The following is an 11,782-nucleotide window of genomic DNA, read 5'->3' as shown; positions in this document are numbered from 1 at the left end:
TTTCTACTCCCGTAAGGATTTACACCCTCGGAAACCCTGTACAGGGTCGCTATGGGTCGGAACCGACTCGACGGCACTTAACAACAACAAAAGTCTGCAGCATACACCAAGTCATGGGTCACTACGTGTCCCCCTCCTAGCCAGAACAACACACTCCATGTGGTCCTTCAGGCTCCTAGTGACCCCAGGGACACGCCCGTCCTATTTATGCAGAGCCCATAGTTACCAACCCTGTCAAACCTATTATATTAAAATTCGAGGTGGAACGGTTCATAATAACAGGAGCTGCTTTGTGAAATGCATCAAAACATTCATCATTATGATAAAGCTGCTTTAGTGTATGTAGAAGCTTTTCTTCATGTTTTTATGCATAGAAAGGTACACCCTAGACCAGACTATTGTCAAATGCCGTCGAGTGGGTTCCGACTCATAGCGACCCTGCTTAGGGTTTCCGAGGCTGTAAATCCTTCTCCTTCCATGTGGCTGGTGGGTTTGAAGTGCTAACCTTGTGGGTAGCCGTCCAGTGCTTATCCTGATGTGCCACCAGAGTCTACAATCGGAATCTTATGTCCACATAAGCGTCACCTGGGGTCCTGTCACAGCGCCGATTCTGAGTGGGGACCGACAGTGAGATTTAACCCATGGATTTGAAATACATCCAGAGGGCTTCGCTGGGAGCGGAGGGGCAGTGGATGCATCGCAAGCATGGTGGACTTGGCACTGGCTGCAGAATCTAGAATCTGGGGGTTTGTGGCATGGGCTGGGAGATGCCTTTGGGCAGGTGAAAGTGTTTGTGTCTGTGAAGCACATTTGTGGAGCAGGCCCGATGGGGACCTGCTGCTATCTCAGCTGCCCAGCATTGGCTTTCTCTCTCTCTCTGGGTGGGTGGGCCTCAGGGACACCTCCTTTCATCAACCTCTTAGGTCTGACAGATCAGGGTGGACATGTGAGGTCAGCTCAGCATAAACATCTCTAAGCAGCACCCACGCCCTGAGGAGGTGGGGCATGGGAGAGCCCAGACTACTCCTCACCTTCCTGGGGTTCTGAGCATCACCTGGTCTCCTCCTAGAAGACCCTCCTCTGCCTGACTGAACCCTATTGCTGCGGAGGTCTTATCTGTGGCCAGGCACCCACTGATAGGTGTCTACATGGCTTCTAATTTTCCATCCTACAAACAATGCTGAGGTGAGACTCTGCCTCATCCCTGGTGGTGTCAATGGTAAAGGTGCTGAACATGTGCTGTCTGAAAGGCTGGGGCTTTGAGTTTGTCCAGAGACACTCAGAAGAAAGCCCTGGCAATTGTCTTCCAAAACATCCACTGCAAACTTTATGGAGCCCGGTTCTCCTCTGACACGTGTGGGGCCGCCAGGAGTTGGAATCGACTCCATGACAACCAGTTAGGGGTCTGCGATGTTGCAAATGAGTCACGCTCATTTGCAACCAAAAGGTTGCCGGTTCGAGTCCACCCAAAGGTACCTTGGAGGAAAGCCCTGGTGATCTGCTTCTGAAAATGCAGCCACGGAAAACCTTAAGGAGCCCAATTCTACTCTGACACGTGTGGGGGGGGTGCGCCTGAGTTGGAACTGACTTGATGGCAGCCCCTAAGCCCACACATGAGGTCATTTCTGAGTTCTCTACTTGTCTTCTGTCCCTTGTCCTTCAAGTCCTGGTGTGGTGGCCCCACCTAATACAGGTCCTCCCTAGTCTTTAGGGTAGTTATGGGTTTGCTTGTGGATTGCAGCTTTCGCTTCACAGGGCAGGGCTCATGCCCATCTCTCTCTGCACCTGGAGCCCAGCACCCCAATGTTAGAATACATAGCATGGACACACACATGAGGGTTCACAAGGTCACTTTAATGATCTCAGACAAGGGCCAGTGGTGGACAACGTGCTCGACCAGGAGCCAGGTGGGCAGCGGGAGAAGCTGAGTGTTTGTACTGATGTGGAGTGGTGGGCAGCTCAGAACCTTCTGGTGGTTGCTACATACTTGAAATCACTGCAGGCAGGGGAGACACCTGGTGGCCAGTCGTGGAGGTGGCCACTGGGAGGAGAGGCCCTCAGCTGGAAGGGCTGTGCTGGGCCTTTCTAATAGATGTCTGAGGAGTTGGTCAGGTAGAACGGTCGGATGGCGGCCCGGAAGCTACTGGAGAAACCCACAGGGCAGGGGAAGAAGGAGGCGTTGCTGGAGTTGCCCTGAGCGTGGGGGATCGGGGCCTTCTTGTCCTTGAAGTCGGTGACGCCCACCACAATATTGCCACTGCACAGTACAAGGGCTTTGTTCTCATAGCCGATGGCCTGGTTGGGGTAGCTGGAACTGGTCAGTCCCAGGGCTGGGAGCTCGTCAGACGAGCACGAAAAGCCGTAATTCCAGCAGCTCTGGACGGTGGGCAGGTAGAAGAGTGACCAGGACAGGCGTGTGGATTGGAAGAGGAAGCTGGGGTGCTGGGGTGTCCAGAAGGACACAGAGGGGTAATAGCCGTAGGCAGAGGGGGCTTGGGTATAACTTCTGCCGTAATAGTATGTGGATGAGTATGGATCTGCCTTCTGGGATACCTGGCGGGACCCCGAGACGGAGCCGCTCCAGGTGGGTGCCGTGTAGAGCCGCGGTTGGTACGCGTCCTGGGTGAGGTTCAGGCCCCAGTGCCGGACCAGCAGCTGCAAGGGCACCGTGTGGAACTCCAGGGCTTGCTGCACCTTCTCCTGGAAGAATGCCCCGTGCCTGCGGAGCAGGGACAGGTTGAACTGGAGCTCAAAGAGGTCGGACGGCAGGATCATGGGGAACCGGATGTCCTGGAGGAGACCCGCCATCACCGAGCGGGAGGTGCGGGTCTCCTGGCCCCAGAGGTCCACGGCCATCAGCAGGGCCCGCTCACTGGACACAGCCAGGTCGCTCCTGGAGAGCAGCGAGCGGAGCAGGGCAGGGGGCACACTGGGCCAGGCCTCGGACTGTGTCAACGCCTCCAGGTTCCATGCCAGGAACTGCTCACAGAGCGCTGCTAGCAGGGTGTCGCTGGTGGCCTGTGCGTAGGCGTGGAGGTCCAGGGTGGTCCTGAAGGAGGGGTCTTGGGGGAGGAGCACGGCAAAGAGGTGTGCACAGTAGTCCTGCAGCTGCTGGGCCCCGTGGGTGGAGGCGAGTAGGTGGAAGCACTTGACCGAGGACAGGGTCACATCCAGCCTCCGGGAGTACAGGTACCTGGGGGGCAGGAGAGGGACGCTGGCACTGTGCAGCCCCGGCTCGGAGGTCTCCAGAGGCCTGTGGGGCCCAGGCTCAAGGCGGCCTGGCTTCAGCCTTGGGGAAATATGTGTGTACATGTATGTACGTACTGCTGGTGTGTGTGTTGTGTGTCTATGTGTAGGTGAGTGTGTGAGTTGTGCATCTGTGTGTAGGTGTGTGTGTTGTGTTTTTTGTGTGTAGGTGTTCATGTGTGTTGTGTTTCTGTGTATAGTTGTGTGCGTTGTGTGTCTGTGTGTAGGTGTGTGTGTGTTGTGTGTCTGTGTATAGGTGTGTGTGTGTGTAGGTGTGTGTGTGTGTAGGTGTGTGTGTGTGTGTGTGTTGTGTGTCTGTGTATAGATGTGTGTATGTGTGAGTGTGAAGTGGTGTGTGCTCATACATGTGTATGTATGATACATGTACTGACCAGCGAAGAACACTTGTTATGCGTTGAAGGACATGTTTCGTATTAACTCCCTGTCCCTGTGAACGTGGCCCTGTGTGGAAATGGGGTCTCTGCATCTGTCAGCAGTAAACCTGTGGTCACACTATGACTGGTGCCCTTTAAAGAAGAGGACAGACAGACACAGGGATGGGGAGACCCGAGAGGAAGACTACCATGTGACAACGGAGACAGACTGCAGTGACCGCAACACGAAAGCCTGGACCTCAGCACTCAGAGGCACCTCAATTCCTCTTGTGAAAAGCGCTTCCTGTGACTTCCTGCAGTCAGTCTGTGGCCACACGCTTTCTCTCTTCCTCGTAAACAAGATCCGATGAGAAGAGACTAAACTTGAGTATTGGTTTCAGGTACTTAGAAGACTTGCTCACCCATCTGTCTTTCTGTCGTACTGTGGTGGTTTACATGTTGGAAGTGTATCTGTATCACCAATACTACAAATCCCAGCAGGGGCACCCTGAGTGGACAGGTTTCAACAGAACTTCCAAACTATGGCAGACTAGGGAAAAGGAGAAGCGGCTACTTCTGAAACCTTATGTCTAACAGTGGACCATTACCAGATACAGTGCTGGAAGATGAGCTGCTTGGATCGGGAAAACTCAAAATACAACTGGGAAAAAGCTGCCTCCTTAAAAAAGACAGAAAGAGATCTCCATAGGATCAGCACTGGACTACGAACCACAAAGTCTACAGTTTGAGCCCATCCGCTGCCCTCTGGGAGAAAGGTGAGGCTTTCTGTTCCCATGAAAACTTAAAGCCTTGGAAACCCTGTGATGGGGGTGGTTATGTGCTCTACAGTGAGTTCTGACCCATAGCGACCCTGTACAGGGTTTCCGAGGCTGTAAATCTTACAGGAGCAGAAAGTCTCACCTTTCCCCCACAGAACTGCTGGTAGTTTCAAACTGCTGACCGTGAGATTAGCAGCCCGATTCGTAACCACTACGCTATGTGAACGGCTTCAGAAACCAGGGTTGCTATGAGTCGGAACGGACTCGACGGCACTTAGCAACAACAACAAATGATTATGATTGGAGCAAAGGGTTTGAAGCCTTCATTTATTGGTGCTGAGGCAAAGCTCAGATGAGGAGAAAGAGCTGCAAACATCCAATAGTCAGAAGGTGGAATGTATGAAGTCTGAGTTTAGTAACAGTGGAAGTCATAAAAAATGAAATGGAATGTATAAAGGTCGGTATTCCAGGGATTAGTGAACTGAAATGGACTGGAATTAGCCATTTCAGATCGGACAACTATATGGTTTACTATGCTGGGAACTACAAACTGAAGAGGAATGTAGTGTTCATTCATTATCAGAAAGAACATTTCAAGATCTGTCTTGAAGTCCAATGCTGTCTGTGATCCTATCCATACACCTACAAGGAGGATCAGTTAATATGACTATGATTTAACTTTCTGTACCAAGCACTAAAGCCAGTGATCATAAAATTGAAGAATTCTACCAGCTTCTTCAGCCTGAAATTGATCAAGCATTGTACTCAAGATGCATTGATAATTACTGGTGATTGAAATACAAAGGCTGGAAACAAAGAGGAAGGATCAGTCATAGGAAAATATGGCCTTGGTGATAGAAATGATGCTTGAGAATGCATGATAGAATTTTGTAAGACCAATGACTTCTTCATTGTAAACACCTTTTTTTTTTTAGCAACATCAATGGCAACTATATAATTAGACCTCACCATATGGATGGAATACACAGAAATCAAATTGACTATATCTGTGGGGAGAGACGATGGAGAAGCTCCATTTCATCAGCCAAAACAAGGCCAGAGGCTGACTGTGGAACAGACCACCAATTGCTCTTATACAAATTCAGGTTGAAGCTGAAGAAAATGAAAACAAGTCCATGTGAGCCATACTCTGATCTTGAACCTATCCCACCTGAATTTAGAGACCATCTCAAGAACAGATTTGATGCATCAGACACTAAAGACCGAAGACCAGAAGAGTTGTGGGATGACATCAAGAACATCCTACAGGAAGAAAGCAAAAGGTCATTGAGAAGACAAGAAAGAAGGAAAAATATCAAAACGGATGTCAGAAGAGACTCTGACATTTGCTGTCCAGCGTAGAGATGCTAAAACAAATGGAGGAAATAAAAAGGTAAAAGTGCTAAATAGAAAGTGTCCAAGGTCAGCTTGAGAAGGTCAAGTCAAATATTATAATGAAATGTGCAAGACCTGGAGTTAGAAAACCAAAAGGGAAGAACACACTCAGAATTTCTCAAGCTGAGGGAACTGAAGAAAAAAGTCAACCCTCAACTTGCAATACTGAGGGATTCTATGGACAAATTATTGAGTGATACAGAAAGCATCAAGAGAAGATGGAAGGAATACATAGTCACTGTACCAAAAAGAAATGATCGATGTTCAACCATTTCAAGAGGTAGCATATGATCAAGAGCCAATGATACTGAAGGAAGAAGTCCAAGGTTCATTGAAGGCATTGGCAATGAACAAGGCACCAGGAACTGATGGAATAGAAGCTGAAATCTTTCAACAAACTGATACAGCACTGGAGGCACTCGCTCATCTATGTCAAGAAATTTGGACCTGTATTTGTGCCTATGCCAAGAGGGTGACCCAATGTAATTTGTAAATCATTGAACAATATTATTAATACTGCATGCAAGTAAAATTTTGCTAAAGAGAATTCAAAAATGGCTGCAAATACACATTGACAGAGATCTTCCAGAGGTTCAAGCTGGATTCAGAAGAAGGTGTGGAATGAGGGGTATCATTGCTGATGTCAGATGGATTTTGGCTGAAAGCAGAGAATGCCAGAAAGATGTTTACCTGTGTTTTGTTGACTATGAAAAGCCTTTTGACTGTGTGGATCATGACAAGCTATGGACAGCATTGTGAAGTATGAGTATTCCAGAACACTTAATTGTGCTCATGAGGAACCTGTACATAGACCAAGAAGTAGTTGTTCGAACAGAACAAGGGAACAATGAATGGTTTAAAATTAGGAAAGGTGTGTGCCAGGGTTGTATACTTTCACCATGATTATTCTATCTGTATGCTGAGCACATAATCCAAGCAGTTTTATTATGCGAAGAAGAACGTGGCATCAGGATTGGAGGAAGACTCATACAACCTTGCTCGCTACAAGTGAAGAGGACTTATAATACTTACTGATGAAGATCAAAGAACACAGCCTTTGGTGTGGGTCACACCTCAATGTAAAGAAAACAAAAATCCTCACTACTGGACCAATAAACAACATCCATATCAGTGGAGAACAGATTGAAGTTGCCAAAGACTTCATTCTTCTTGGATCAACTATCAACGCTCATGGAAGCAGCACTTAAGAAATCAAACGGTTTATATTGCATTAGGCAAATCTGCTGCACAAGACCTCTTTAAAGTGTTGAGAGCAAAGATGTCAGTTTGAGGACTAAGGCGTGCCTGATCCAAGTCATGGTATTTTTAATAACGTCATGCGCCTGTGAAAGTTGGACAGTGAATCAGGAAAACTATAGCAGAATTGATGCATTTGAGTTACGGTGTTGGGAGGGGAATATTAAAATTACCATTGATCACCAAAAGAATAATCCAATCTGTGTTGGAAAAAGTACAACCAGAATGCTTCTTAGAAGCCAGGATGGCCAACCTTCGTCTCTCATACTTTGTACATATTATCAGGAGGGACCCATCCCTGGAAAAGGACACCATGCTTGGTAAAGTTGAGGTTGGAGAGAAAGAGGAAGACCCCCAATGAGACAGATTGACACCATGTCAGCAACAATGGGCTCAAGTGTACAAACAATTGTGAGGCTGTTTGTGGACAGTGTTGTGTTGTGCATTGAGTTGCTGTGAGTTGGAACTTACTGACAACACCTAACCACCACAACAACTCAAGGTGCATCTTCGTGACACCTAAGAGGGAGAAGAGAGGGTCTTGTGGGGTTTTCTCATTTGCTTTTTTTGCCCTCGAATTGATTCCCACTCACAGTGACCCTACAAGACAAAGCAGAGCTGCCTCATGGGGTCTATGGAAACTGACTGCCAGTTCCTTCTGCCACGGAGTTGTCACTGGGTGGGTTCGAATTGTGGATCTCTCGGTTATCAGTGCAGTGCTTAAGGGTTGTGCCACCAGGGATCCTTTTGTTTGTTTTGGTCTCACCAAAACTTCTTACAGTCCAGACAGTGTCTAGCTTGTGCCTTCTCAGAGCCCAGGTGAGTGGCTGGACTTGACTCCTCGGCTCTGTTACTGCCAGCTGTGTGTCACAGGGCGGTGGAAGGCCACAGTGGACGATATGGTGACCGCTGATGTTCCTTCTCAGAGCGCCACCTCACCCCTCCCTCCCAGCACTGTCAGACCCCTCCATAACCCACCAGCCAGTTTACAGAGCCCACTTCTTGGTGCTCAGGGTACACCCACCACCAAGAGCTTTCTGAAACTTCTTTTCTGAAACTTCCTTTAACCTATAATGGGGAGTGCTTAGACAGGGAGGCTTTTATGTTGTGTTTTAAAAATTAGTTTACTTCTGTGTGTGCATGTGTGTGCATATGAGGTGTGATGTGTGGTGGTTTGTGGGTATGTACACATGTACTGTCTGAGGTGTATGTGTGAGTGTAACTTGTATACATGTGCTTATATGTGTGATGTGCAAACATGGCATGTGTGTAGAGTGTGTGATGTATACGTGGTGTGTGGTGTATGTGAGTGTGATGTGTGTATAGATACTTAGTATTTGTTTACGTAGTGTGCTGTATGTGTGTGTGTGGTGTCATGTAAAGTGAGTATCTGAATGTGGGGAGTATGATCAGGTATCTTATGATGTGTATCTGTGTGTAGTATGTGTACACATGTGTGCTGTGTGTGTGTAGTGCATGTCTGTATGACACACCTATGTAGTATGTGTCACATGTGTGTGCCTGTGCACACAGCATGTGTACACACATCTGTGGTGTATCTATGGTGTGTACCTAAGTGTGTGGTGTGTGTATACGTATGTGTGACTGTGCGGAGCATGTGTATCTGTCTGTATGACTATATGGTGTCACTATGTGGAGCGTGTGTGTCTGTATGGAGCGTGTGTGTTTGTATGTGTGACTGTGTGGTGTGACTATGTGTGTGTGACATGTGCCCACACATGTCTATGGTATGTGTGCACATAGAGGTGTTGCTGCGCCCGGCGCCCTCCCTGAGGTTGGACTTCTCAGGCCAAGTCCCCAAGTGCCCAGCTCCTGAGAGCAGCTTACCTGATGAATTCTGAGACCACAGGCAGGCATTCGGTGTCCACCGCAATGGTGACACTGCTGCCTGTCCCCCTGAGCAGGACCTGGGCCTCGGGGTTGCTGGAGAGGATGAGGGTGTGGGCGCAGACCTGCAGGACCTCCTTCCCGCCAGCGTGCACCTGGATGGCCAGGTCACAGCTCTGCTGACTGTCGAAGATTCCTCCCAGCACCTCCCCCAGCTCACTGGAGAGGTCAAGGGTGTAGACGACTGGGTCACTTCCAGTTTCTAGGGGGGAGGAGGGACCGACTCTTTCAGACACTTGTTCTGAGACCTCACGTGTGTCAGAGTAGAAATGGGCTCCCCGGGGTTTTAAGTGGCAGAGTTTCGGGAAGTAGATTGCCAGACCTTTCTTTTACAGTGCCTCTGGGTGGACTTTAGGTTAGCAATGGAGTGCAAACCATTCCTACCACCCAGGGACCCTCAACTGCAACCAGGGATATGGGGAGACCTCATTCTGGGTACCCAGGGCTCTGGCCCCTGCTGCAGCAAAATCCCAGGGCCGGACTCAGGGAGGGGCAGCTCACCATTGGTGCAGACCACACTGGCGTCCTTCTCATGTCCACAGCGGCTCTGGAGCCAGCCCAAGGACCTGCACTGGGCCAGTGACAGCTCGGTCCCTGTGCACTGCACCTTGTCCAGCATGACAGGGCCTCTTCCTGTGGGCACAGGGAGGAAGAGAGGGCTGCAGGGTCACCTTGAGGCCCCCAGGCAGGGATGGGAGGCCCCCAGGCAGGGATGGGAGGCCCCGTAGACTGGAGAGGGTCCTGTTTGTCACACAGTCCTACCAAGTCCTATCAAGCTACGCAAACAGCTTTGTGTGCCTGAGTTACAGGTGTCTTTAAAGAAGACAGACTTCATTGGTAAAATAGATACAACACAAAAGTGGGCCCATTTCTAAGTGCACGTTTCAGCGGCATTAATTACATTCACCAAGCTGTGCGGTATTCAGGACTTTCTGTCTCCAAACTTCTTCACTACTGCTCTTCAGCAAGATCTCCCTGTTCCTCCCACCTCCAGCTCCAGGGGACTGCCACTAACTTCCTGTCTCAGGGCTTGGTTTATTTCACTCAGCATGCATTCAACATTCATCCATGTCATCGTATGTATCAGAATCTCATTCCCTTCATAATTGAAAAATATCCCATTGTGTGGATTGTTGTTGTGAAGCACTGTAGAGTCGGTTCTGACTCACAGCGACCCTGTATAGGGTTTGCAAGGAGCAGCTGGTGGGTTTGAACTGCCAACTTTCTGGTTCAAAGTCCAGTGCTGATCCTAAAGCGCCACACCAGGAGTCCAATTGTGTGGACAGACTGCATTGCTTTTATTCATTCATCTGTTGGTGGACATTTGGTTGTTTCTACCTTCTGGTTCTTGTGAACACTGTTGTAATGAAGATTCAAGTACAAGTACAAGTATATATATATATATTATATGTCTTTTGGATATGCTAGTTTGAGTTCTGATTATTATGGAAACAGACTGGGAACTTATCTTTCCTTATAATTTCTAAGCTTTGTTGTTGTTATTAGGTGTCATTGGGTTGGTTCCAACTCATAGTGACCCCACAGGGGACAGAATGAAATACCGCCCAGTCCTGTACCAACCTCAGGATGCTCCGTTACTAAGAGGAAATGTGCAGGTCAGATTCCTGCCAGGGGACTTGCTCAGGCTTTACCTTGCCCGAAGGCGGCACCGCCCAGAGCCTGGGTAGCGTTCTGGAAGCCCAGGGCGCGGCAGACCACGCCGGCATCGATTAAGTCCCAGTTGTTGTCACATACGGTCCCCCACTGGCCTCTGTAGAAGATCTCTACTCGGCCCTGGTTGTCCTCACCTCCGTCCACCAGCCTCATGTCACCATTGTCAAGACCTGTGGCTCCAGGAAGCAGAGGGAACAAAGTTCAGCAGGGGTGATGGGGTGTGCCCTGACACACCCTCAGGCCCCAGGTCAGAGGGGAGCACAGGTCAATAGAATGACAGGGTGTGGTGGACCATGTGCTTTCTTGGTGGTCGCAAAGCTCTGTCCAACTAGGGCTGATCCACTGGCCAGTGGCCAGGGTGCCTGTGGCTTGGGAAGGATGTTGTGGGGGTATGGGGAGATTGTGGGGAGCCCAGGTTCCGCAGAACACACAGGTGGGGACAAGGGGGGCATGGAGCAGGAGAGGAGAGCACTCTCTAGGGTTTGGGATTTGATGGCTTCTCTCACCGTGGGTGCCTGCGAGGAGCAGACACATCCCGAGGAGCTGGGGAAGGGCCATGGCCATGCCTGGAGCCTCGATCCTGTGACAGAGGGGGCATCGGGGCAGAGACCCTCAGACTGGGGCACACATCCTGCAGACCCAGCCCATGGGACCCATGGGACAAGCCCCTCAGGCTGAGTAAAGGGTGCACTGGGGTTCCTGGCATCAAGAACCTCTGAATGCTGGGCCTGAGCGCAGCTTCCCTGTGGGAGCGGGTGGAGGGCCCAGATGGGGAAGGGTCCTGAAGATGACAGAGGCCCCGCATGGACGGAGGAGTGGCAGCGGAGTGAAGAGGGACCCAGGCACTGAGAGAAGAGGTGGGAGGGGCTGGGGGGAAATGTCAGGAAGGCTTAGCGTGGACACAGACTGCTGTCCCTACTCCCAGTCAGCTGACCTAGTGTCCCTGGAGACCTAGGCTTGGGGAGGCGGGGCCATCAGGCCACAGGGCCATTGGGGGCAGGGCTGGGAGGACCCCAGCTTTTTGCCTCCATCTTCTTCTCCGTTCTGGTTTCTTTCGCATCGTCCTGACTGCGTCCTCATCTGCCCTCTCCACATCCTGTCTGTGCTGTTCCTGTGACCCAGCGGACAATCATGAATGTGCACCTAGCA

General features: G+C 50.0%; 1 protein-coding gene across 1 annotated transcript; it reads right to left on the bottom strand.

Moving 5' to 3' along the window:
- Positions 1–2,085: 2,085 nt before the first annotated feature.
- LGALS3BP (lectin, galactoside-binding, soluble, 3 binding protein) lies at positions 2,086–11,191 on the bottom strand. The gene is made up of 5 exons (XM_006869651.1): positions 11,140–11,191; positions 10,612–10,803; positions 9,461–9,592; positions 8,900–9,161; positions 2,086–3,193 (listed from the first exon to the last, which is right to left on the bottom strand). The coding sequence occupies exons 1-5, from the start codon at positions 11,189–11,191 to the stop codon at positions 2,086–2,088; spliced, it is 1,746 nt and encodes a 581-aa protein (XP_006869713.1).
- Positions 11,192–11,782: the final 591 nt, after the last annotated feature.

The sequence above is a fragment of the Chrysochloris asiatica genome, unplaced genomic scaffold (genome assembly GCF_000296735.1).
Source record: "Chrysochloris asiatica unplaced genomic scaffold, ChrAsi1.0 scaffold00132, whole genome shotgun sequence".
Lineage (NCBI taxonomy): Eukaryota > Metazoa > Chordata > Mammalia > Afrosoricida > Chrysochloridae > Chrysochloris > Chrysochloris asiatica.
The sequence above is the reverse complement of the archived record's forward strand: the minus strand, read 5'-3'. Positions and strand labels throughout refer to the sequence as shown.

Bases quoted from the DNA above. Each gene is read 5' to 3' on its own strand.
- LGALS3BP (XM_006869651.1), bottom strand. From the start codon at position 11,191: ATGGCCCTTCCCCAGCTCCTCGGGATGTGTCTGCTCCTCGCAGGCACC. The intron at 10,804-11,139 runs GTGAGAGAAGCC...CTGGAGCCACAG, and splicing joins GCTCCTCGCAGGCACCCACG to GTCTTGACAATGGTGACATG. The intron at 3,194-8,899 runs GTAAGCTGCTCT...CCTGCCCCCCAG, and splicing joins GTGGTCTCAGAATTCATCAG to GTACCTGTACTCCCGGAGGC.